General features: G+C 43.5%; 1 protein-coding gene across 1 annotated transcript in view; it reads left to right on the forward strand.

Annotated features, from left to right (window-relative positions):
• PITPNC1 (phosphatidylinositol transfer protein cytoplasmic 1) overlaps positions 1 to 26844 on the forward strand; it is a 264181-nt gene that overhangs the window by 115012 nt on the left and 122325 nt on the right. Inside the window, exon 2 of the mRNA XM_025999614.2 lies at positions 21172 to 21320. Within this exon, the coding sequence (XP_025855399.2) occupies positions 21172 to 21320 (149 nt within the window). The remainder of the gene's footprint in view (positions 1 to 21171; positions 21321 to 26844) is intronic.

The raw sequence follows: 26844 nt of genomic DNA on the forward strand, positions 1-26844 counted from the left end.
GATCCCTGGCTGGCTCAGTTGGAAAAGCGTACAACTCTTAATCTCCGGGTTATGAATTCAAGTCCCATATTAGATGTTAGAGATTACTTAAAAATAAAATCTTAAGGGGCATCTTAAGGGCACCTGGGTAACTCAGTCAGTTAAGCGGCTGCCTTCGGCTCAGGTCATGATCCCAGGGTCCTGAGATTGAGCTCCTTGCTCAGTGGAGAGTCTGCTTCTCCCTCCCTCTGTCCTCCTGACTCCCCACCCCTGCCTTCTCTCTCTCACTCTAACTCAAATCAATAAAATCTTTAAAAAAATAAAATCTTTAAAAATATGTCTATAGATCTGAGAATCTGAGCCACCCTTAGGCTCCTTTGGCCAGGGTTGCCCACTTTCAGGACCACCCTGGCCCTGCCTTGTCCCTGACCCCTGTATCCTTAAATGTTCAAAATTGACATGCTTATCCTTTTCTTCTCTCTCAGCCCCTCTCTGGTAACAGCCCTCCTGCCTGTTTAGATGCCCAGTCTTTGGCTTTGGTTGCCTCTCTGAACTTCTGTTTTGGGAGTCCATCTAATGCCCCAGGCCTGCACAACTCAAGAGGGAGCCCTTGTGCAGTACACAATCTATGTGGCAGCCCATGTCCATAAAGTGGTAAATCGGGTCCCTTCCCTAATCTGTCTACCCTCCTCCCCGGGAGCTGGAATCCTGCCCTGAAATTGCAGCATGCCAATTTATTTCTTTACTTGGAAAGTACATTATCCTTGTAAAAACTTCCCACCTTATAGAAGTACATTTCCCGCAACTCTCTCTTAGGTAATTGCAAATAAAAATTGGCATATTTATATTCTTTTAGTTTTTTTCCCCTCCTGTTCCTATACTAGCACACTCGTGTGTACTTTTTTTCCCTCCATATGTGTGCACTTTACTGAAACTCCTACTATTCCTACTGTTTGGCAGCTTACTTTTTTTTTTTTTTTTTTCACTTAACTATGCATCTGGGGCATCTTTCCATTTTGGCAAGTTGAGATATCTTTCATGATTTAATGGCTGTATTGTATTTCATTATTTGGATGTACCTTGATTTATCTAGCTGGTCCCACTGATAGACAATTGGAGATTATCCAGCTTTTTGCTACCGCGTATAGAGTAGCCCTGAATAACCTTAAGCATATAAATCTTTGCGCAATTGCAGAAGACTTTCTCCAGAAGAAATTCCTAGGCAGAGTAGCTGGGTCATATGGTATAAACATCTTAAATTTTAATAGCCAAATCCTCTTCTTAACGGGTTTAACCACTTTGCTCTCCCCCACAGTGTGGGTGAGAGTTTGTTCCCCCATCTCACCAACACTGGGTAGCCTTTTAAATATTTACTCATCTGGGGGAGCCTGGGTGGCTCAGTCAATAAAGTGTCTGCCTTAGGCTCAGGTCATGATCCTGGGGTCCCAGGATCGAGCCCCCTCCCCCCCCCAGCTGTCTCCCTGCTGAGCTGGGAGTCTGCTTCTCTCTCTTCCACTGCCACTTCCCCTGCTTGTGCTGTCACTCTGTGGGTCAAATAAATAAATCAAATCTTTAAAACATACATAAATCTTTACTAATCTAATAGGTGAAAGATGTTTTGGTTTGTATTAACATTTTTTTTCTACTTGTTCTCTTGTTGCAAAGCTGAGGTGACACAGATTACCTGAGGTTGAAGGTTTTTTGTTTTTCATTGTTCATAGGCCATTTTATTTCATTAGGTCCCTGCCCAGGCTTCTACTGATTATGCACTTTTATTCCTCGTTTCAGTCCATTCCCTCCTTCAGACCCCTGTGCCGACAACCACTTCCTGCCTCAAAGCTGCAGGGTGATGTCCAGCCCAGGACTTGTGGTGGGAAAGACTCTGGTTGACTCCCAGCTGCTCCACATATGCTGTGACCTTTGACACTTTTCTTAACTTCTCTGTGTGCACCATCCCCCCACCCCACGCCCCATTTCCTCATTTGAAAACTGAGATGGTAATTTGGCCTTCAGGATTAAATGGGGTAATTTTTATGTAAAGCACTTAGTCCTTGCCTCTTACAATGTAAATGTTCAGGAAATACTAATTACTGTTATTATTGCTATAATAAATTGTGCCCTTTGTTTTCTAACTTATGCTTTCTGACCAGTACCAATATTGAGATGGTGAAGGATATGGGGAGGGGGAGGGTTGAAAATGGAGCTATACTCAAAACATTCATGGTATTTTTATATCGTCTCCATTCCCATAACTGTCCCAAGGCTCAAGCATAAATGAGGTGGCTTGGCCCTGAATGTAACACTTTGCAGCATGATTCTGATCATGCACCTCTGTTCTGTCTCTTTATAGTAGCCGGGGTCCTTGTAATTGGAGGTTAAAACTATATGGCTAAATGTAGCTCACCAGTTTCTCGTGTTTATTCAGAGTATGGTGAGTTTTGTCTTTAATTAAAGTTAATATTAAGAAGTTAGGACATTGGGACACCTGGGTGGCTCAGCGGTTGGGCGCCTGCCTTCGGCTCAGGTCGTGATCCTGGGATCCAGGATCGGGTTCCGCATCGGGCTCCCTGCAAGGAGCCTGCTTCTCCCTCTGCCCGTGTCTCTGCCTCTCTCTCTAAGTCTGTGTCTCATGAATAAATAAATAAATCTTAAAAAAAAAAAAAGTTAGGACATTAATATAAAAATCTAGATTTCTAACTTTTCTCGAGAAATAGGAAATGTTGACAAGCATCCACTAGAGCTGGGTCACTGCAGTCTCCTGTAGACAGGTTTCCAGCCCACCCTGCTTTTTGTCCTCTCCATCCCCTGAAGCTGAGTATCATTGTTAATCTGTTACCGCAATGCCCAGTTGTTTTGCGTAAGGTAGAGGAATATTTCTTGGTACACATGTATCAAGATAAAAATACTAAAGCAGGCATATTTCTATATAGAAGTGAAGGATATGCCCATGGATTTAATTTGCCAAGGAATTATGTGATTTTAGCCTTTGGCTTCATTCATTGAACCCACCTGCCAAGGCCTGGGAGCTAGGACTCATGCATGGATCAGTGCTAACAGCCTGTCCCTAGGGCGCACTTCAGAGCTCTCTCTTTCCTCCTTTTACCCCAGTGGTTCTGGTCTTAAACAGGACATTTAAAAAAATACTCAGACCTGGATATTGGGGTATTCAACTCCCTGCCTCACTGCTTTCCCAAAGAGCAGGAGAACCTTTTTGGATGGATCAAGAGAGGAAGGTTTATTGGGTTTGTATCTTGACGCATCAGCTGTCTTCCTTGGCATACTGTCCATTGGGATCCCCAGGGTCCCCCTAAAAACTGAGGGCTGTAGGTTCTGGGACTCTCAGGCTTTGAGGCTGCCCTGCCTGGAAGGCCAGGTAGGTGAATGAGACCAGCTGTGCCCTAGTTCTCAGGATGGAGAGAGAATACTTCCATTCTTTCTTTCTTGTGTTCTCTTCTTTGGACTCATCCTTTGGTCTCAAAGTAACAACACAAGGGCCAGGTTCTGGCTATGGACTTGGGGACAGTGCAGACATACTGCTGGGCTCTAGGCTCTGGTATAGCTCTCCTTGGGCAGCAGGGGCCTACCAGCTAGCTCCAGGCAGTGGAGTCTCACTCACCAGGGCTTGGGATCCACATTGGGGTTGAGGCCAGAGCTTCACCTCGTTGGCATGAGTACTGCCTCAACCAGAGCTGGCTCTTGGCCAATTTCCCCCCCAAACCGTGGCCTAGCATGGTCAGTAGAGGACCTGGATGTGAGGCCCTGGCAGTGGGTCCCACCATCCAATCTGAGCATCATAGTACTGAGCCCTCCTGGCTTCCTTCCAGCTCAGACAGAATGAAACACCCCACCCTGTGTTCCCAGGCAGCCTGCCCTTCCTTTTAAAGTCATTTTTTGTTTACGTGTCTATTTCCCTTACTAGAATCTAAACTCCTTGATTGTACATTACCACGTTAACATCTCTGGTATCCAAGGCATAACGGGTATCCGATCAGTATTTTCTTTTTTCTTTTTTTCTTTCTTTTTTTTTTTTTTAATTTTTTATTTATTTATGATAGTCACACAGAGAGAGAGAGAGAGAGGCAGAGACACAGGCAGAGGGAGAAGCAGGCTCCATGCACTGGGAGCCTGACGTGGGATTCGATCCCGGGTCTCCAGGATCGCGCCCTGGGCCAAAGGCAGGCGCCAAACCGCTGCATCACCCAGGGATCCCAGTATTTTCTAATGGATTTCATTCTTAAAAATTTTATTGACTCTTTTGCCATATGAAAAACTGTTTTCTAGGTGCCATGGGAATATAAAAAGTTTAAAATGTAGTTTATATTCTAAAGGAGCTTGTTTACTCAATGAGCAGTTGTTTGGTTATTCTTTCAGTTATTCAATATTACTGCATTTCTAAGATCTAGTCAGCTTGGCACTGGGGATACGAAGATGTCAAGGTGTGGACCCCACTGTCAAGCAGCTTCCTGTCTAAAGGGGAGACAGAAAATGATATAAAATAAGCACAGCACAATGTGATAAGTGCAATGATACGATTTCCCACAACTGTTTAAAAATATAGAATAAGGGGGCACCTGGGTGGCTCAGTGCTTGGGTGTCTGCCTTTGGCTCAAGTTATGATCCCAGGGTCCTAGGATCCGGTTGCTCATCGGGCTCCTGCTTCTCCCTCTGCCTGTGTCTCTGCCTCTCTCTGTCTCTCTCATGAATAAATAAATAAAATCCTTAAAAATATATATAAAATAAAGCATGAATAGCTCAAAACAGTAGGGGCAGAAGTACCACAAAGCAGGGCATGGCTTGGTAGTTGTCAGGGGGAAGTAAAGCTCAGCCTTCCTAGTGGAAACTTGGAGAGACACCAAGAACTGTCCTCTGGGAGCTCCACGGTGAAATCACTGATTCATGGCGCATGTCAGTAACGTAAAGAGAAAGCCTTCATTGAAACACCCACCTAACTCTGGCTTAGTGCTTCCTACACTTCTTTGACTATAGATCTCTTTTTCTCTTTCCATTGCACATCCTATGGGCTATCATTTCTTAAAATCATTTGAGGGAAATGCTGGTGTATGTACCATCTGTACTGAGGTAGTTGGTGGCTCCTAACATTTTTGGGAACATGGACCTTTTGAGAAATTAATGGTGGTGGAGGGGATTGTACACACTTCATTGCATTCCTTGAAGCCTATCCAAGAACCTTGTCCATGGTCAGGGAAAGAAAAGAAAGGAGCAAATCCCAGTTAGGAGGGATGTGTGTTGGCCAAGACAAAAACGGGTGGCGAGGATGGGGCTTGGTGAGGCCATTCACTTTGGCTGGGTGTGGGGAGGGATCATGCAGGGAGAGGGGACCATGGGGGGTGCAGGGGGAGTCAACTGTGGAAGGACCGGAATGGCCTGGCACAGAATTGTGGCACAGAATCAGCAGTCCTAATGACCAACTGACTATGAAGGTCAAGGGAGATATGAGGCCAAAGATGACTTTACTTACAGAGACTAGAGTCTTAGTAGGATTATTTACAGAAACACCTAAAGTCTTATGGCTAAAATTTCATTCAACATGTCAAAACCAATATTATTATCATGTTGAAATGCCCCCAATTTGCCTTTATTAACTAGTGCTGAATCTCCCAAGTGAAAATTCACTTTAAGAATTGAATTTGCCATGTAACTGGGCATCCTACCTTGAACAGTTAAAAATCAGATTGGTCTGACTTCTAATTTTAGAAGGAATCAGGCTGACCTTCATTGCGCTGTTGCTAACTGGAGCCCGTTACCTGGGTGACTAGATTTACAATATGTCAGTATGCAAATACCATCTGCCCAAGAGGAGGAAGGAAGAACGGCCTTCCTCCTCTGGGGGTTGTGAGCGGTTCTGGAAATGTCTTCCTCGGGGAATGGGGCGGAGGGCAGAGTACAAGAGAAGAGAAAGGAAAACCAAAGAAGATGTGATTTTTCGAGGAGTTTGGGATTTGCCTTGTGGACGGTTCTATAGGGAACATCATTAGGGGGTTATACAGGTGGGGTTGAGATTTTCCGTTGCTTCTGGAGGAGTGAGCAAAAAGGGTAGTGTATAGTATTTCTCACTTTATTGTATCACAGAACACTTCGATTCAGATCATTGCAATAGCTTAATGCAGCCTTTGAATATAGGACTCTTGCCTTCCACGATGTCATTAGGAACCTAATTTCCAATTGATAAGAGCATATGAGCTAGAGAGGAACCCGCTGCCGTGATGGGGCGAGCTTTCAAGAAGGATGAACTAGAAGCAGATATTTCGTTTCATTTTCCTACACGTCAGGTTGACTGGGTGAGCTGAGGGGATTTTCTCCCACAGAATATCTATATTCAGCTCTTGTCCTGAGTATTGTTTCAGGCTGAGATTTAGAATCACATTTGGAAACATTGAGATCCAAAGGCAGGGAGCTTCTTTTCCTTTTCATGACATAACTGTCACGTCAGCCATCAGTTGCAGGAACTTCTCCCACCCACGCATTTTGTGAGTCCAGATTAGATGGACTCATTAATTTTAATTTTTACTTTAAAATCTCGGGGACTTCTGTGAGTGGGTATGCTTCCCTTAATTACTGTGTGTCACGATTTGTTTAGGAGGGAGAGTTTCCAGGAGCAGGGCCGAGAGCATTGGGCTCCTGGCTTCTAATTTTGATCCACTGGTAACTTCCCCCATGACCTCTTCTCTCCTTTGGCACTGCAGTCTCCCCCACCTCTTTTAAAAACTCCTCCCAACATCAGTATGAACCTCTCAGCAGCATGGGAGTGAGGAAAGTCACTTAACTTACCAGTGTGCTTTCCCCAGCCTTATAAAAAAATAGCCTTTTATTTGGATGTCAAACAAGTGGCCAAGGAGATTATGCCAGAGACAGGGGAGAGTGGATCCTGCAGCCAGACTGCCTGGGTTCAAATCCCAGCCCTACTATTTCCTCCTGGGTGACTTTGGGCAAGTTGTGCAGCCTGTCTGTGCACCAGTTTGCTTATTTGTAAAATAGCGCTAAAAATACTTACCTGCCTTGGGGCGCCCAGCTGGCTCAGTCGGAGGAGCTCGTGACTCTTGATCTCGGGGTGTGAATTCGAGCCCTACGTTTGGTGTAGACATTACTTAAAAATAAAATCTTAAAAAAAATAGTTACTTACCTTTCCAAGGGTTGTTATGAGGATTAGAGAAGTATAAACTTTATTTTTATTATTTTTTTAAAAAGGATTTTATTTATTTGTTCATGAGGACACAAAGAGAGGTAGAGACATAGGCAGAGGGAGAAGCAGGTTCTCCATAGAGAGCTTAATGAGGGATTGAACCTGGGATCCCGGGATCATGACCTGAGCCGAAGGCAGACGCTGAACCACTCAGCCACCCAGGTGCCCCGTATAAACACTTTAGAACCATGCTGGCCTAGAGAAGTTATAACCCATGCAGCTTTTCTTAATATTTCTGTGGGGCATTGTCAAGAGTCCTGGGAAATAGTGACATTTTGCTGTGAGCAAGAAAAATATCTAGGATTTGTTTGTAGGCTGTGACATCCGCCTTCCTTCTTGCCAAGCGAGTGCCATCTTCACAAAGGTCAAGCCCTATTTTCCATGTGATGCCCTCCTGAACAACCAAAAACCCTCACTGCTCCATCCCTCAGTCTTTGCATACTTTTGGTCTGTGCCGTTAAAGAATTAGTATGTTTGGATGTTGCCCCTTTAGCTTCTAATTGTCTGTTGTGTCAAATTTAGCTCTTTGTTGTCCCTGCAGAGTAATGAAAAGATGCCATGTGGCTGGATAGTTGCCCATGATATTTGTTGATTGGATGTGCCCAAGTGTAAAATATGATGATAGAAGCAAACAAGGCCATACTTGGTGCATAGCCTACTCTTAGCTTTTGAAGTCACTTGTTTGACTTTCTTCCTTCTACAAGTAACTGAAAACTATCAAAAGTAAGTATGACACCTTATGGGTAGGGTTGTAAAATGGTGCATGCAGTTGCCATGGAAAACAGTGTGACAGTTACTCAAAAGGTTAAACACAGAGTTACCATGTGACCTAATAATTCCACCCTTAGGTATCTAACCAAGAACTGAAAGCATATGTCCACACAAAGACTTGTACATGTATGTTTATAGAAGCATTATTCATACTAGCCCAAAAGTGGAAACAACCCAAATGTCCATCAGCTGAGAAATGAATGAATAAAATGTGGTATGTCCATACAATGGAACATTATTTCGTTAAAAAAAGGAAGAAAATATTGATACATGCTACAACATGGATGAATCTTAAAAACATGATTCTGAATGAAAGAAGTCAGTCACAAAAGGCCACGTATTGAATAATTCCATCTATATAAAGTGTCCATAGATACAGAGCATATGTTATGGGTTGATAGTGGCTGGGAGGAGGGAGAGTGGGTAGTGAATGCTAATGGGTCTACTTTCTTTTGGGGATGATGAGAATGTTCTGGAACTAGATAGTGGTGATGGTTGTACAACCTTGTGGATATAACTACCAAATTATGTACTCTTCCCCCCCACCCAAAAAAAAAGTATGAGAAAATCCATATAGTCTACTGTAGAGTTTAAAGTTATTTCCAGGATTACTTTTTCAAGAATAGTTGTCACCTGAAATAGAATAAGAAGTGATTTAGTTCGCAAGGAAAAAGTGAAAAATGCAAATTACCAAGAATGGCTTTTTCATCCCAAACCTTTGCATGTAAATCATAACATGTGTGGTTCTAAGTCAATTCTCAGAACGGTTTGCTGCCTTCTTCATTGTGATTCTATAATTAACTACATTCCTGGCTAGGCCATCAAAATAATACTGAATATAGCTCCTCTCACAGAAATGGAAGTACCTTTTCAGGTCATGCCCACCACCAGGTTCCCTAAGGTAATAATAACTCATGGCTGCCTCTTTGTGGTGTGCTTACGAAGAGTGACAAGAATTTGTGACTGTGTTGGGGCCTTTTTGACTTAAAAGAGTTTATTGCATTGAGTTTATCTTACATTTGTTGTCAGGGCATTTCCAAAGGACACCCTCCACCACCCAAATAATCGCTATCTCAGTCCATCTTTGTTTCACCAAAAGGGTCTACTGATTGACATTTTATAGGACTGAAATCTCTCCCAGGGTTGCTTGGTACTTACTTGAAAAAAGAGTTTGAAATGCCCAAGCACCACCTAAAATGGGCTTTACAGCAGTGTGAGATTCAAGAAAGAATACCTAGAGTTGGTAGGATAATTCCATTTCTAGATATAAACTTAAAAGAATTGAAAGTGGGGACTCAAATAGTTCCTTGTACACCAATGTTTGTAATAGCATTACTAACAATAATAGTCAAAGGGTGGAAGCAACCCAAATATCTCTAAGCGGATGAATGGATAAATAAAACGTAGTATATCCACACAACAGACTATTACTAAGCCTTAAAAAGGAAGGGCATTCTGACACATGCCATGACGGAGATGAGCCTTGAGGACATTTTGCCAAGTGAAGCAAGCCAGACACAAAAGGACACACACATATTGCGGGACTCCACGTATATTCCATACCTAGAATAGCCAAATCCATAGAGGCAGAGAGGAGATTAGTGGTCATTGGCGGGGGCAGGGACTGTTGGGAAGAATTAGAAGTTGCTATTGTCTAATGGGTACGGAGTTTCTTTTTGAGATGATGAAAAAGTTTGGGAATGGGTTGTGGTCAGAGTCAAACAGCATTGTAAATACACTTAACACCATTGAATTGTACATTTAAAACTAGTTAAAATGGTCAATCTTCTTTTTTTTTTTAAATGGTCAATCTTATGCATATTTTACCATAGTAAAAAAATAATAATAATAAAATAAAAAAATCTATGAAGAGCAGCTCTTCCTGTTCTCATTTTGTCTGCTGCATTCTCTTTTCTCCCAACCTTTTGGAAATGTGATAAAATCTATTTCATCATGATGTTGCCTTGGGGACCTGTTCCTGTCCTCCCTTAGGGGATACACAGAGAATTGGAAGGGCTGCCAACTGTAGACACTGGGAAGACAGGACCACGACCACTTGGCCTTAAAAGTGCCAGTTGATAAAATATCTCTCCAGGTCATTAGAATGAGTCTGGAAGGAAAGAGAGGAGCTCAGAAGATAGATCTATTAATGTAGTAATTCCTGACATTGTAGCCAATTCACTCTGTTTTGCCTATCTTCATTAACTGTCTCAGGAGAGCAGGCGTTGACAACCACTTGCTTTTCTCAATCAATTATCTGCTGCTTTTTACCAAGGACAAAACACTCTGAAGCTGCTGTTGCTGTAAAAGAATGGTGCCTTCCCTACAACCGGCCACGTGCCCTACAACCACTGGCTACCTCTAGGCTACAGGTACCATGTGTGTGAAACCTGGAGCCTCCCCTCCAAAGTGAAGTGAAGAAAGATATTGGAGCTTTCCAAACTTAGATCCCCAGATAGAACCTGGTCCTGACTCTTAGCATTGCTAGATAGTTCGCTGAGCCATCTAGCACTTAAGCGAGCAAAGGAGTTCAGTGACCTTCAAATGTTATTCTAGGCATGAAGTGGCTTGAATAACTCTTTTCAAAACAGTGAGAACTCCCATTGTTCAATTGTAGTTGAAGCAGCAAGTGCTTCTCTTTGCATTCAGTTGCCCTTCTGTTCTCAAAAGGTCTCAAAGACTCTAATTGCTATTATTCCTGCAAATATATTTCTACTTTTAGCCAATACTACAGCTTCCCTGGATACTAATGGTCATTTTCCTAAAAGATTGGGAGGTGCAATAATAGGCTTCACAAACAGGAAAGACCCTCTTTCTGGAAAGCCCCGCCGTCTGCAGAGTAGATAGACCTCTGTCCTGAAGACCTCTTCGGTTATTAGGAGGCCAAGGTTAAGGAGCCGGGCACTGATGAGGGGGTGGCAAGGAGATGGTGCATTTTCTGGGGAAGCTCTATCTCCGTTTTTTTCCCCTTTTTGGTCTCGTGCTTGGCTGTGGGTTTATGTTCTATAGTAAACACAAGTGCCTTGATTGCTTTCTAAAGGTCAGACCTGTCACCAAACCTCTCCATTTACTGGACTTGTGGTCGGTTTCACATTTCTCAGCAAATGGTTTGATGGCTCTGACAGAGGCTTTGGCTTCTTGTAGTCTTACATCTTCATGGAGAAGCTCCTCTGGAAACCCTCCTCTTCGCCAGGGACCAGGTCTGGCCTGTTCATTAGCTCTGCTTCCAGTGTCTGCTGGGTCTGGCACACACTAAAGGCTTGTTGAACGCGCAAACCAGAACGGACAAGCTCTCCCCAGAACCAAGACTGTCCCCACAACCACTGGATGGAGAAATTTTGTGTTCTGCCTTGGTCTTGAGTTGAGTTCTAGCATTTCCTGTCTTTGCTCTCTTAATGGGTCTTCCTGGCACTCGACGATGGCTCATTCGTGCAGCTTCTCATTTATAAACCCAAGGGGCTGACACCTCCTGCTCTAGCCGAAGCTTATAACACAGCAGATATATGCCGCATCTTATCATTTTGGCGATTCAATATTGGCATCAAATCAATTCTTGGGATAAAAATGCCAACCCAAGGACAAGCCAGTGTGGGAAGGAACAGATCGAATGTGCATTCTTACGTTTCCTGCACTATAAAGAATGTCGTTACCTCCTTGTCCTAGGGCAGGTTACATGACACCGAGTGTCCTGGGAACGATTTGCAGTGCTGTGGCAGCCAGAGGCCGGGAGTTAGGCTTGCACCAGCACGAAGCCTATCCCGAGCATGAAATTGCTTTATTTCTGTTGAGTTCGGTCCAAAACTTAGGTGAAGCATCAGTGTATGATGCTATTTATATGAGTTTGTCACAAAAGGGGATTTTTTTTTGAATTAAATGTCCATAATCCAGCTCCTTCTTAAATCTTTTTTATCAGCTTTTTCATTCCTGCACCCTGGCATAATGACACAGGTATTACGTAAACAAGACACCTCAGAGGGCTGCTTATAAAAATCCAAGGGAAAAGATAAATATGTGATGATACACTGATATCTTGGAAATATGAGCTGCCGGTTTGTATTTTCTTTGTGGGATCGGATATTGGTTTTCGTGGTTTATTGACCTGGCAGGGAGAGATCTGACGAAACACCCGAGAACCTTACACCTTTTTTTTTTTTTTTGAAACCTCCTTGTCTACATGGAGAAATCTGGACATGGAATCAGAGAGCCAGAAAGACGAAGTCGTGTCCTTGCAGAACCCAAAGCAGATCCAGCCCTTGGAAGTAAAAGCACACACCACCTTCCCAAAAGAAAAGGAGTTCGAATCCGTCTTCCCATGAGTTGCCCTGAGCCAGAACGCCAGGCTGACTAGCGAAGCGGGGGGTGGGGGTGAGGCTGTGAAATGTGATGGTCATGTTCAACAAGGAGCTAGTGTTTTTTGTGGACTCGTGTTGAGGGTCGTGGGATCAGCAAGCACACCTTAGTATTCAGCTAATCATTCTTTCCCTTCTGTTACGATCTTTGCAGGATGTCATAGTCAAAACCATGTTACCTGGGAGCCACAGCACTGTGAATGCTCCGGAATGCTAATATTAATAAAGACCTTTAACTTTAGGGCACCATGAGCCAGACAACTAACTGACATGGCAGGAATCAGGGCACTCATCCAATAGTATCTCTTAGGGAAGTCCTTTTATAGTTCTCCTATTGGCTCAGCTGAACACCTTCAAGTTAGTTTCCAAACCAAAGATCCATCAAATGTAAAAGTCCCTGTCCTTTAAAAAATTTTTTTCATAGTGAAAAAAGTGTTTTGTTTTGTTTTCATAATGATAAAAATAGAATCACTGATAGAGGGCTACCTTGAGGTACAAAGCAGGTAAACCAGGCCCAGGGAAGGATGACAGTTTGCCAGGCTTTTTTAAAGAATTGTGATGAGAGTGAGGGGTTGGCTAAACCAGATGATGGGGATGAAGAAGTGCATGTGTTGTGATGAGCACACTGGGTATTGTATGGAAGAGTTGAATCACTGTATTGTACACCTGAAACTAAAATTACACTGTGTGTTAACTATACTGGAATTTAAATAGAAACATAAAGATAATCAAGATGAAATAGACATCGCATAAAATTGACCATCTCAACCATTTTTAAGTGTACAATTCAGTGGCATTGAGTGCATTCACAGTATTGTGCAATCATCACCACTATCTCCAGAACATTTTCATCATCCCATTACACACTAACTTCCCATTCCCCCTGGCAACCACCATTCTACTTTCTATCTTCGTCAACTTGATTACTCTAGGTACCTCGTGTACGTGGAAGTTCTCAGGCTTTTGTACATTTAGGACGCATTCAATCTGACTACCATCTACTAAAATTTTTACAGAAGGAAAAGATAATCTTGGGCAGATAGTCCAATGTTCTTAGGTTTTCATGTCACACAGGTGTGTGGCAATGGCATGTTCTCGCGTCCCTTACAGAAATTAGCATAACAGGGAAATGAGTGAAACAGAGCTCAAGACCCAGTCAGCTGTGTTGCCCAACAGAAGGAGCCATGGCTACGGCAGTTTGTGTACAGTTTTACATTTTACAAAGCGTTTTAATTTGTAAGTTGTTTCTCACTTGATTCTCACCATGTCCTTTGAGGTATTTTTATTAGTCCCATTTTAATGATCAGAAACTGTGGCTCAGATAAATAAATTGTCTAAGGTTACACAACTAATCAAAGGCGGCATCAGGACGTCGGCTCCAGGCTTTCGATTTTAAAACCCCAGTGCCTTCCACCATAGCACACTGTGAGCAATTATCACCTCTCTAGAGCCCAGGTAATCGCCAGTCCTCAGAAAAGGAAAGCTTCTCCAAATGTATCCCTAATTGTCAGTGCTCCACCTCGTTAGCTTGGAGACACATGGAAACCCTTGCCTGACCAGCCAGCCTCAGAAGTCTTGGTGTGGCATAATGGCCTGGCTCTCAGTGCCCTTTGGGTAGATTAGGGTCTAGACCAGCACCGTCCAGCAGAAATATGTGAGGCACAAGTGCAAGCCACAGAAGTTATTTGAAATTTTCTAATAGCCACATTAAAGTAAGAAGAATCAGATGAAGTTTTTTTTTTTAAAGATTTTATTTATTTATTTGAGAGAGAGAGAAATAGAAACGGGGGGGCATGAGTAGGAGGAGGGGCAGAGGGAGAAGCAGACTCCCCACTGATCAGGGAGCTAGAAGCAGTGCTTGATCCCAGGACCCTAAAATGATGACCTGAGCTGAAGGCAGATGTTTACTGATGGAGCCACCCAAGCAACCCACAGGTGAAGTTAATTTTAAGAATAGATTCCAGTCCCCTGGTATATCTAAAACACTATCATTTCAATATGTAATCAACATACAAATTATGTGTAAAAACATGTTTTGCTGTTGTTGTTACTAAGTCTTCAAAATCTAGTGTGCATTTTACACTTCCAGCCATCCCAAGTCAGATGCTGAATTTTCATCAGAGGCATCTGATCTGAATTTAGATTTCATGAAAACTTCCAGTTGAAAAAGTAGATTCACATACCCAAGATGTTTCAACTGTATGTAAAAGTGTCCTCATAGCTGAATCAAGTGTCAGTTTTACTATTTAAATTAATTAAAATGAAGGAAAATTTAAAATTCAGCCCCTCCTTAGCACAGGCCACGGTTCAAATGCCTACTAGCCAGGTGGCTATCATGCCAGACAGCATAGGTCTAGGTGAACAGCTAAGGCCAGCCCAGACTTGACTAAGGACCAGTGAACTGGAACAGGAGGCAGCACATTTTTTCTGTAAAGGGTCAGATAGTTAATATTTTTACCTTGCAGGCCATACAGTCTCTGTTGAAAGTATTCCACTCTGCCACTGTATGGAGAAAATAGCCACAGAATGAATGGGCAGAGCTGTGTTCCATTAAAACTTTCTGTAAAAAACAAGCCCACCCCCACCCCCACCCCCGCCCCCACCCACGCCCCAAGCAAGCAAGCAAGCAAGCACCAACACACATAGTTTGCCAACATTTGTCCTGGTGCCTAGCTGTGCTATGGGTTTCGGAAAACAGCCAGATCTAGTGCCTTGCTTTCTGAGAGGAGGTTGTTAAAAGCTAGACTCATTGTATCTCCTTCCCTGTGTGTAATTACAATTTTGGCACCACTTGGCGTGAAGACTGTAATGGACGTGAAGATAAAACGCTCAGACTCTCTTTTCAGTGGGCATTTTGCGCATCACGAGGCAATTGCTTCATTGTGCTTTGAGGTCCATGTATTGAGAGCGGAGAAAGCTGGAAGAGTTTTGACAAAAACATGAATAGTGGGTGTGAATAATGTGGGAAACTCTGAAGAACCTCAAATTTCTATCACCCTCTGCTTGCTCCTCTGTCCACACAGTCAGAGAGAGACAGGCAGGAATCATGCCCATTTCACAGATGGAAAAATACATGATACTGTGTTAAGTCAGATGGACAGATGTCTCTCCATGCTTACTAGGTTATGTGGCATCCAACCGTTTTGATGGTAAAAGCAAAAGTAGATGTACATTTTGATTCATGGGCTGGGCCTTTCGATGTCCTGAATGGTGTTTGGGGAATAATTCCATCCAGAGTTGGTAATGTTTATTACAAAGCAGTCTCCACTTTTGACATCTTGATGTTTAGAAATGGTATTGGGACCAATGGAGGCAGGGAAAAGGAACAGGAAGGGATGACGCAGGGATGGATTGGAAGGATGATGACAGCTCCTCTTGATTCTTTAGGGTGAGGAAATATGAGAGCCTGGCCTCACAGAGATCTCTGAAGCTCAGCACTTGGGATGGGTAAATTAAGTGAAAAACAGTCATAGTTTGGGGTTCTCTTGTGCCTAAATCTTTGAGTCCAATACTTGTGGCAAGCATGATGTACAGTTTTTGGTAGTGCTCGATTAATAAACTATATACTCAGGAGTTTTGGCTTAGGGTCACCCTTTCTAAAATCAAGGTTTGAGGTTGAACTGTATTTTTTTTTTTAGATTGATTTATTTGTTTGAGAGAGAGAAAACGTGGGGAGGAGCAGAGGGAGAGAGAATCTCAAGTGGACTCCCTACTGAGCACATGCAGGGCTTGGATCTCACAACCCTGAGATCACAACCTGACCCAGAATCAAGAGTTGGATGCTTCACTGACTGCCCCACCCAGGCACCCCGAGATTGAACTGTATTGAGTAACTTGATTGTGCCCAGTCGTAGTTTGCAATAGTATCCACTGATAAAAATATTCAGCTTCCCCAGGCACATTTATGCAACTTTGCCTTCTCTCAAATTTTGCAGCTCTATCAAACATGCGGCACTGTGTGCATGTGGGAAAGATCTGAATCCCCATGATGTTTTTTGACTATGGAGATAATTATTTGGGGTAGCTGTTCTGATGACGGCTCACATGGAGGCTCAGCCCTGCAGCGCAGAGCTGTCTCTAATCGTGATTGCCTGTAATGATGATTACCCAAACTCTGGAATTATAACAATAGATTTTACAAAGTTAGAGCATAATTGCTCCCCTATTCCATATGTGGGCACAGTTTAAACAACTTTGATCTTTCACATGATCTCAGACTTCAGTTATTCAGCTTCTGAAATAGCAAAGTTCAGAGACAGTGGCTCTCAACTCTTCCCTTTTTCAAAATCATAGAGTGAGGCCCAGAGTTGTGAAAGCCATTCACCTGTAAGAGAAATAAGGACTGAAGTTGGGTAGAGAAGAAGCAGTACAGACCCGTGGTGTGCAAATCCCACCTCTGCCACCCAAGCAGCCACACATGGTCTGAAGAAAGTCGCTTATGTCTTAGACTCGGTCCTCATTTGCAAGTCACTGTGAGTGTGAAGTCATCAGATCTGTTATCAGTTCTGTGGCCTCAAAGTAAATGATCAGAGTAGATACAAAGAGGCCTTCTGAATCTTTGCATTTTGCAGCCTTCCTTTGACATACAGGTTTTTTTTGGAGATGGTGATGAGAAATGTGGTGTTTTCACTAAACTAGGGATAGAGCTTTGCAAAGAAAAGAGTATGAAAGCGGAAAGAAAAGACAGGCCCCCAAAAGATGGAACATTTTGGCTTTGGCACCACATGGTTCCGAGCAATTGTAGATGAATACCTTCACTGAATTTGCTCCAGTGGCTCTCAGCATTTAGCGTACGTTCGAGCCAGGTCCCCAACTTCCTTCTCTCTCCCCCCAGGGTCTGGATGTAAAAGGGCGGGTATGGCCTGGGATCCAACATTTTGAGGAATATCTCTGGTGATTTGGAGATAGATGGTTCAAGGCCTGTCTGTCTTGCCCTCTACCCTGTCACCGAGGGACTGCTTAATGCATGTGTCTGTGAGTTAATTTGTGGTTTAAAAACAAGAACAGAACCTCTGCTTTGGCCTGCCCAGCTCAGATGGCCACAACCAGCAGAGCAGGCCTGACCTGCTGGGGAGGGAAAGAAGTGACGGCCGCCGGGCCCTTGACCATCGCAGTGTCCGGCCTTGAGTGTCCCCCTGTAATGTCACCTACGTTACTGCATCCACTGTCTGTTGGTCGCCCCCAGACTGACGTTATCCTAGTGAGCTAAGGCTGGCGTCTGCCCCACACTGGCTCCTTCAGGAGCCGCTGGAATGATCAATGAGGCTGAGCGGCCGGGCCCTTCCCTGGCCGCTGGTGAATCAGCTGTCGGCTGCCTCGGTTCGTTCCCTTCTCTACAGAGCAGGAAGCACTTGAGCCGGGGCTGACTCGCGTCTGGCTAATGGCCCTTCTGTGTCATGCATTGTCCTTGATGCCATACATCTTTCATACGTGAGCAGGCTGGAGCTCCTAAAGACGCTATAGCGGTAGGCCTTTCCCTTCTGCCAACCCCCCCCCCCCCCCCCGGCTGAAAGCCCTTGATGGGATTTTGGTTTTAGGGGTTTCTGCTTCAGAAGCAGAGCCAACACTTAAAAAAACTGAGGTGAAACAGCACATAAAATTCATCATGTTAAGGTCAGGTCAGTGGCACCCAGTACATCCACAGTGTTGTGCAACCACCACCTCTATCCAGAAGCAAAACGCTTTCATCACCTCAAAAGGGAACCCTGTGCCCATTGTATTTGTTTGCTAGGATCGCCCATAACAAAACACCACAGGCTGGGTGATTGAACAACCAGAATTTTATTTTATTTTATTTTTTAAATCAGGATTCCTATTTTATTTTTACCTATTTTTTCAAAAAGATTTTATTTATTTATTTATTTATTTATTTATTTATTTATTTATTTATGAGTGAGAGGCAGAGACATAGGCAGAGGGAGAAGCAGGCTCCCCGTAAGGAGCCCAATGTGGACTTGATGCAGATCCCAGGGTCATGCCCTGATCCGAAGGCAGATGCCCAACCGCTGAGCCACCTAGGTGCCTCAGGATTATTTAAAAAATATATTTTTTTTATTTACTTATTTGAGAGAGAGAGAACAAGCAGGGGGTGGTGGTAGAAGCAGGCAATCTGCTGAGCAAGGAGCCGAATGTGGAGCTTCATCCCAGGACCCCGGGATCATGACCTGAGGTGAAGGCAGATGCTTAACCGACTGAGCCACCCAGGCACCCCAAACAACCAGAATTTTATAGCCTCATAGTTGTGGATGCTGGGAGTCCAGGATCAGGGCGTCAACAGGCTGAGTTGGTTCTACCTGAAGGCTGGAAGGGAAGGAGCTATTCCAGTGAGTCCTTGGCTTATAGATGGCTGTCTTCTCTTTGCGCCTCTTCATGTTGTCTTCCTTCCAGGTGTGTCTGTGTGTCCAACTTGCCCCTGTGTGTAAGGACACTGGTCCTATTGGATTAGTGTGCACCCTAAGGACTTCATTTTAACTTGATGACCTTTGTAAAGACTGTCTCCAGACAAGGTCACATTCTGAATTACTGGGCTTTCAATGTAGGACTTTGGGGAAACAGAAGTCAACCCATAACACCCATTAAGCAGTATCAATATTAGTACTTCATTCCTTTTTTGTGACTAAATGATATTCCATCCTAGTCATACATTTATTTTTTGAACAACAAGGACAAAGCAATTGCCAGTGAAGTCTCCACCCTGTGGGTAGCTGAGCATCCTTCCTGTTAGAGGCGTGTGTGCCCATCTGCATAAGGTGGAGTGTGAGCTCAGGGTGTATCTCAAGAATCCCCAAACTGTAAACTTTTTCTTACTGTTTTCTTTCTTTTTTCTTTCTTTCTTTCTTTCTTTCTTTCTTTCTTTCTTTCTTTCTTTCTTTCTTTTCTTTTCTTTTCTTTTCTTTTCTTTTCAGATTTTATGTATTTATTTTGAGAGAGAGAGAGTGGGGGAAGAGAGAGAGAGAGAGAGAGAGAGAGAGAGAGAGAGAGAATCTCAAGCAGGCTCCATGCTCAGCACAGAGCCTGACATGGGGTTTGATCTCAGACCCCATGACCTGAGCCGAAACCAAGAGTCGGATGCTTAACCAACTGACCAGCCCAGGTGCCCCACTGTCTTCCTTCTTGAAAGAGTTCCAGTTAGTCTTTTCGAGCAAAAGTAGGAGCCAGACTTACTAGGGGGAAGCAGGTCAAGCTGCTGATTGAAAATACATTCAAAGATAGATTTTATCTTTGATTTCTCTCTCTCCCTTTCCTCCTCTTATCCTCAGCACTCCTTCTTCCCCAAAATGTGCATAGTGTGTGCATGCATGTATGCAAGCGTGTGCGCGCGTGCACACACACACACACACACACTCACGTTAGAAACATTCTAAGTGAAAAAAAAAAAAGAAACATTCTAAGTGCGGATCATTCTGGGGAGGGCTGTGGCACAGGTAGTACTGCCCTTCGAGATAACCAGCCTGCTGCTGTCCTTTATGTCGGTTATGTCATGGTCACTGGGTCTGGCCCTTCGGGCTGCCCTCAGACTAGAGGTTTTCTGATTTTCTTCCACTCCCCTCTCTGCACCTGCCTCACAATGAAAGAGGGACATTTGGAGGTGTGTGTCCTCTTGGTCTCTTAGAACTGATGACACTGTTCATTTGTCCATTTCACCTGCCCCCTCAATTTAAAATCTATTTCTCTCTCTCTCTCTCAAAATAAAATAAAATAAAATAAAATCTATTTATCTCTCTTGTGGACAGACAGGAGATCTACATCCCTGCTGGCCTGGGCTCTTTGGGGAACAACCCAGAAAAACCCATCACTATTTTCTTGCAGACTCAGGCTTCTTTTCCCCATTGCAGGGGCCTGGATGATGGGACACAATGTGTGTGTTCCTTCCCACCAAATCAGCAGGAGGAGCCACAGAAGGGTGGCATCATCCTGCTTCCTGGCCCTGAGCAGATATCCCTCTTGTAAAAATCATTTTACTCCCTCCTTCCTCTCTCTCTGTCTCCCTATTTTCTCCACCAAATGAGTTTTGCCCACTTTGAAAGTTCACTGGGGGAAGACATGCCTATTGGCCCTGAGGTTTTCAGAGAGGCAGGAAGGAAAGTAGAATAACACAAAAATGCAGCCAGGGCAGAGAATGTTCACATTGCATGTTGCTCCATATTGTCATCTTCCTGTAAGTACCTGTGGCTTCTGGGACCTCAGGCTGGGAGGCTCTACACTGTGGGTGGAATCGCACAGGACGGATGTTAAGGATGCAGTAGACTTTCCTCTTTGTGGATCAGCCTATGGAGTACAGGTTCCACTCATGGGCGGGGAGACCGGGTCATCTGGAGTTTGTTAAAGCTTCCAGGTTTTACTGGTGTCCAGCCACCCTTGAGAACTGCTGTTCCAGGGGACAGAGAGTTGAATGGTTTGACATAGGTGACGGAAAAGATAGGTGACATCTAATCCTCTTGGGCCCAGCAGTGCAGTTAATTAGGCAGAAAAGGGATAGAAATAACACATCCTGGCCTGTTTGTTGGCAAACAAAATAGGATGTTAGCACCATTTAACCCCATAGGGCCAGAGTGGAATGGGTGACTCCAGGGCTCCTGCCTTCTTGCCGCTGCCCGTGGGTTGGGGGGCTGCTAGACCTGAGTCTGCCAGCCACCCCGGCAAGCATCACCCTGACGATGCAAACTATTCACGGGAACACGCCGTGTTCTACACTCGACTCACAACTGGTTCTTCCCTTCGCTCCGGAGGAAAAATAACACCAGGCCCATGTGTCTGCCTTCTTTTCTGGCAGAAAGTGTTGACTGTAGTTGATTGCTGCGCCTGCTGAAGGGGGGGTGTTGTCAACGTCAAGCAGTGAGGCTGACCTCTCTGTCACTGTGTGTTTTGTAGTACAAAATCGGGCAGCTGTACATGATCAGCAAGCACAGCCACGAACAGAGTGACCGAGGAGAAGGGGTGGAGGTCGTCCAGAATGAACCCTTTGAGGATCCTCACCACGGCAATGGGCAGTTCACTGAGAAGCGAGTGTATCTCAACAGGTAAGTCATGGCAGCTGGACATCCACCTTTGGGCTCTCCCACCACACAGGAGCCTTCCAGCCCTACCCTTAGGGCTGACGGGGGTGCTGTGTCTGGGTTAAAAAGGTGACTTGGAAAGTTATTACATCTGCCCTTTCCATCCACCGGTCTAGTTGCTTCCAAAACCAGAATCCCCTGCCTTCTGCAAAATCGTCCTCAATTGCATTTTCATTAAGGGGACCTTTCCTCTTACCTTCCCATCCCTTGGATGACATGTTAAGATGAAATCTGGTCTTCAGGACTACAGAACTTTGTCTTCTCCCCTTCGGTCAGTGTTAGCAGTGGGAAAGAGATGGCTTTGCCTGTAAGTTGTAGAAGGGTGCCAAAGATGGCGGTGTGCCATCGGGATCTTGACTTGGTTCACCTTCCACGTACTGCCAAGCGATTGCTCAGGTGTTTGCAAAGGACACCAATAAATGGTCACCTGTGATCAAAGTGATATGCAATGCTGAGGGGGTTTCCATTTCTCAAGTGGATCCATCCTTCCCAAGGTAGAGGTTGCCATTGCTCCTTTGGAAGCATAAAGAACCAAGGATTATAAACCAACACTCATCAGCTTTGCAGAGGGTATTCTTTACTCTCTTGCTGTTTTCTTACCATTAATGGCACAGTTGACTACTGGGGCTTGTCTGACCTTCTCCCCGCCCTCTACCCCTTTCCAGCCCATTTTCTTTCATTCTTCTTATCCGGGTCATGACATTTGTATAGTCACATGAAATACATTTTATTGAAATTATCTGTCTGCTCTAGTGAACCAGTGTATGACTGGTTCAGTCTTTGCTCTCATTTTTATGAATACTCTTTACCCTCACCTATGGCTTCTCCTATTGGCCCATATGTGATTATTCAGAACGCATTTTGAACATAATAATTGGACAGTGCCTTAGTTTATTCAATGACACTGACACTCATGAATATTTACTCATTCTCTGTGTCTTGACCATGAGACATTTCTGAAAGGAGCTGTATTAGGATTCCACCATATTCTCATGGCCTCCACCTTCCAGCAGGCTGAAGTGGACTGTTCCCTCTTGATGGGGAAGCATTTGGATCCTGTCACTAGGATGTCTGGAAATCTCTAGGGCATTATCCTGACAGTGAAGGTCCTTGGGCTATTGAACTGGCTTGTTTTAATCTACCCAGGGATGCAGTATCAGGGAATTCCTGAGTCACGATGAAATGCAAATGAGATTGATCTTGTTCATCTATTAGGAGCTGTGAATTCCCAGGATTTGGAGCCAGTTCAGCCTCCAGCCAGCTGCTGATTTGCAAGAGTTGCTGAGCTCTGGGACTGGCCTGAGGATGACTTCCTTACATAGACTAGATTCTCAATATGCTGCTTTGGCATTCTTAGTGTGGAGGGTGAAAATCAAATATTGAGTGGGAGTCACCTCGGTCGAGCAAACAGAAGTGAGGGCCATGTAAGAAAATAGATAGAGACCTATGGGAAATTCCATTTTTTTGGCAGATGATTGCCTTTTCCCAAATTATTGCTTAGGGAATGTTCCCTATGTACCAAATTCAAAAAAATTTTGAGAAAACTTTATATCTTTTCCTGAAGCAGAGCAAGAAGTGTCCAGCTGTCTCTGTCATGTCTGTTTTCTCTATCAAAATATATGATGTTTATTTTAAAGGAGAATAATAAACATTAGTAAGAGGGAAATTTGTTATAAATAGAATATCTGGACTTCCAGTAATAGAAACTAAAAAGATTAATGTGGACCCTCCCCCCCACCTCCTATGACAAACACAGGATGAAATATAACAATATAAAGCTGAGCTCAAAACAAAGAAAGGGAAATCCTCAGGTACGAGAAATAAAGAGGAAATGCAAGCCAGAGTGGAAAGCAGATGAGCTAATGCTCAGGAAGCTGGGATATGTCAGAACTGACACGTAGGGGAATATCATGCCCGTAAAGGGACAGGAAATGAGGCTTTGGGTTCCTACAAATGGGGAGTTGAGCTGAGAGTCATGCACAAAAATCATTCTTGATAATTGAGTACTGAGAGAGTACCACTCAGAGTCACGTGTTGACAGAACTACTAAAGATTGTACTTGAAGTAAAAGGAAATGGAACCCAAGAAAGAGGAGAGGAGAATCTAGAGGTAGTAAGAAGCAAAGAAAGTGAAGGGTGTGTGGGGGGCTCAGTAGGTTAAGCATCTGCCTTTGGCTCAGGTTGTGATTGAGCCCTGAGTCGGGCTCCCTGCTCAGCGGAGGGTCTGCTTCTCCCTCTCCCTCGGACCCCCCCCCCCCCCCCACTCATGCTCGCTCTCTCTCTGTCTCTCCCAAATAAATAAATAAAATCTTTTTTTAAAAAAGAAATTGATAAACATATAGGCAAATCTGCATGAGCATAGGATGTTTTTAAAATACTAATAATGAATAATTGGGAGTATATTTGTGGAATTTATTTTTATTTATTTATTTATTTATTTAATGATTTTATTTATTTATTTGACACAGAGAACACGAGTACAGGGAGGGGCAGAGGGAGAGGGAGAAGCAGACTCTTTGGTGAGCAGGGAGCCCAATGCGGGGCTGGATTCCAGAACTCTGAGATCCTGACCTGAGCCAATGGCAGATGCCTAGCCAAATGAGCCACCCAGGCGCCCCTATGTGTGGAATTTAAATAATGGACAAGAATAGCAGAAGAGGAGAGGGTAGTAATTACAGTAAAAGCATTTTAAATTGCTACTATTGTGTAAGAGGGGGAGAGAAATGTTGATTAATTAAAAAAAACCTTTAAGACACGTGTGCATATGCAAAGTGTAAAGATAACCTCTAAAAAAATAGTAAAGCAGCACATAACTTCCAACAGAAAATGTGATCAATCCAATAGAATGTGGAAGAACAGAGAAAAGCTTATAAAAAGCATGGTCAACAGAAAACAGAGATTTGATGGTAAGATAAACCAAAATATGGTGGTCACAATAAAGGTATATGAGTTAAATGCTAAACCTGAACCTAGCTCAACAAATATAGGGCAACACTGACAAAATCATAGGTACCCTAAAGTTATAATGGGAGATTTTAACATAACTGTTTAGTAAATGGTTAGAGCAAATCATCAAATTAATCTAGCAAACACAGAGCAGATGTAAACAGCAGAATTAGAACTTTGGTCTAGTGGGCATTAATAGAACCTAGAACTAACATGATTTTCATACACACATGAAAATGTGCAAAAACTGACTACACACTAGGCTAGGAATCAATCTCAATACCAGAAAATCAGTATCCTGTAGATGCTGTTTGCTGCTTACAAAGCATTACAATAAGAAACAGACAACAGCAAATCAACTTCCTCATTATATAGAAATGTAACAATCTCTAAATATGTTATTGGGTAAAAATGCCCACACTCACTTTTCCAGCCACCTTTGCAGCAATGGATGGCCATGTGACCTAGTTCTGGCCAATTGAGATGTAAGATTTTCCTCCCTGATGAAAACAGGAGGGGATCCGGGGTGACTGGGTGGGTAGAGCATAGGACTCTTGATCTGAGGTTATGAGTTTGAGCCCCACATTGGGTGTAGAGATTACTTAAAAATAAAATCTTTAAAAAGAGAAAGAGAGATGTCTAAGAGCTATAATATGATTCTAAGGAAGGGAGGAGATAAATGGAGACTCCTGGGAAGGTAACTGGCAGGGTCTACCACATGGACCTCGGCAGTAAAACTGACAATAATAGTGCAAAAAGGAAACTTCTAGACCAAGTTCATTGAAGAATACAGATGTGAAAAGCCTATAGAAGACATTTGCAGATCAAATACCCCTGAGTATAATAATAATAATAATAACAATAAATCATGACTCAACAAGACTGTTAACATCAATATGAGGATTCAGCAAGATTGCTGGGAGGAAAAAAATCCATGTACAAAATCATCATTATTATTATACAGCAGGAACAATAAATGGAAAATATAATTTTTAAAAATTCCATTATAGTAAAAAAGGATAGGCAAAGAAATTGAAAGTTACTCCGTAATAAATCTACAATATATAAAACAATATATAATATTGTATAATATATAATATATAAAACATCTTTTTGGAGAAAAATATAAAACATTAGTGTAGGACATTTTTATTTTTTTTAAGTAGGCCCCACACCCAACATGGGGCTCGAATTTACAACTTTGTGACCAAGAATTACATGCTCCAACGACTGAGCCAGCCAGGTGTCCTGGTGGGGGACATTTTCTTAAACCCTGGACAGAAGTGGGGCACCTGGGCAGCCCGGGTGGCTCAGTGGTTTAGCGCCACCTTCAGCCCAGGGTGTGATCCTGGAGACCCGGGATTGAGTCCCACATCGCGCTCCCTGCATGGAGCCTGCTTCTCCCTCTGCCTGTGTCTCTGACTTTCTCTCTCTCTCTGTGTTTCTCATGAATAAATAAAATCTTAAAAAAAAATCTTTAAAAAGAAGTGGGGCACCTTGGTGGCTCACTGAAAAGAGCACATGACTCTGTCTTGGGGCGGTGAGTTCAAGCTCCACATAAAGCTTACCAGAAAAATAAAAACTAAAGCAAAAAACCCTGGACAAGTGGCAAGGTTCATGGATAGAAAATGCTAATATATTATAAAGATGCCATCAATTCCCAAATCAATTATAAATTTAATGCAAATCTAATTAAAATGCCAACCAGGTTGTTTTTAAAATAGAATTTGAAGTGTGCCTGAGTGGCTCAGTCAGTTAAACATCTGACTCTTGATTTCAGCTCAGGTCGTGATTTTAGGGTTGTGAGATTGAGCCCTGGGACAGGCTCACCCTGGGTGTAGCACCTGCTTAAGATTCTCTCTCTCCCTCTGCCCTTCGTCTTACCTCCTCCTCTCAACCTCCATTTACCTGTGCATGTACAAGTGCTCTCTCTCTTAAAAACAAAAATAGGGAGCACTTGGGTGGCTCAGTCAATTAAGTGTCTGCCTTGGGCTCAGGTCATGATCCCAGGGTCCTGGGATAGAGCCCTACATGGGGCTCCATGCTCAGCAGGGATCCTGCTACTTCGTCTCCCTCTGCCACTCCCCCTGCTTGTCCCTCTCGCTCGCTCTGTCAAATAAATAAATAAATCTTTTTTAAAAAATAAAAATGTTAAAAAAATTAAAAAATAAAAATTGATTTTGAGACTATAATCCTAAAACTCCTAATTATCATAGCTTTATAAAGAGCCTTGATAATCTGGTAGGTCAAGTCCCTTCTTCTTATTCAGTTTTTTCCAAAATTGTTCATATGAATTTTAAGATTAGAAAGCCACCAAGTGGGATCCCTGGGTGGCGCTGCGGTTTGGCGCCTGCCTTTGGCCCGGGGCGCGATCCTGGAGCCCCGGGATCGAATCCCACGTCGGGCTCCCGGTGCATGGAGCCTGCTTCTCCCTCTGCCTGTGTCTCTGCCTCTCTCTCTCTCTCTCTCTCTGACTATCATAAATAAATATTAAAAAAAAATTAAAAAAAAAAAAAAGAAAAAGAAAAAAAAAAGAAAGCCAC

This window comes from Vulpes vulpes, chromosome 2 (genome assembly GCF_048418805.1).
Source record: "Vulpes vulpes isolate BD-2025 chromosome 2, VulVul3, whole genome shotgun sequence".
Lineage (NCBI taxonomy): Eukaryota > Metazoa > Chordata > Mammalia > Carnivora > Canidae > Vulpes > Vulpes vulpes.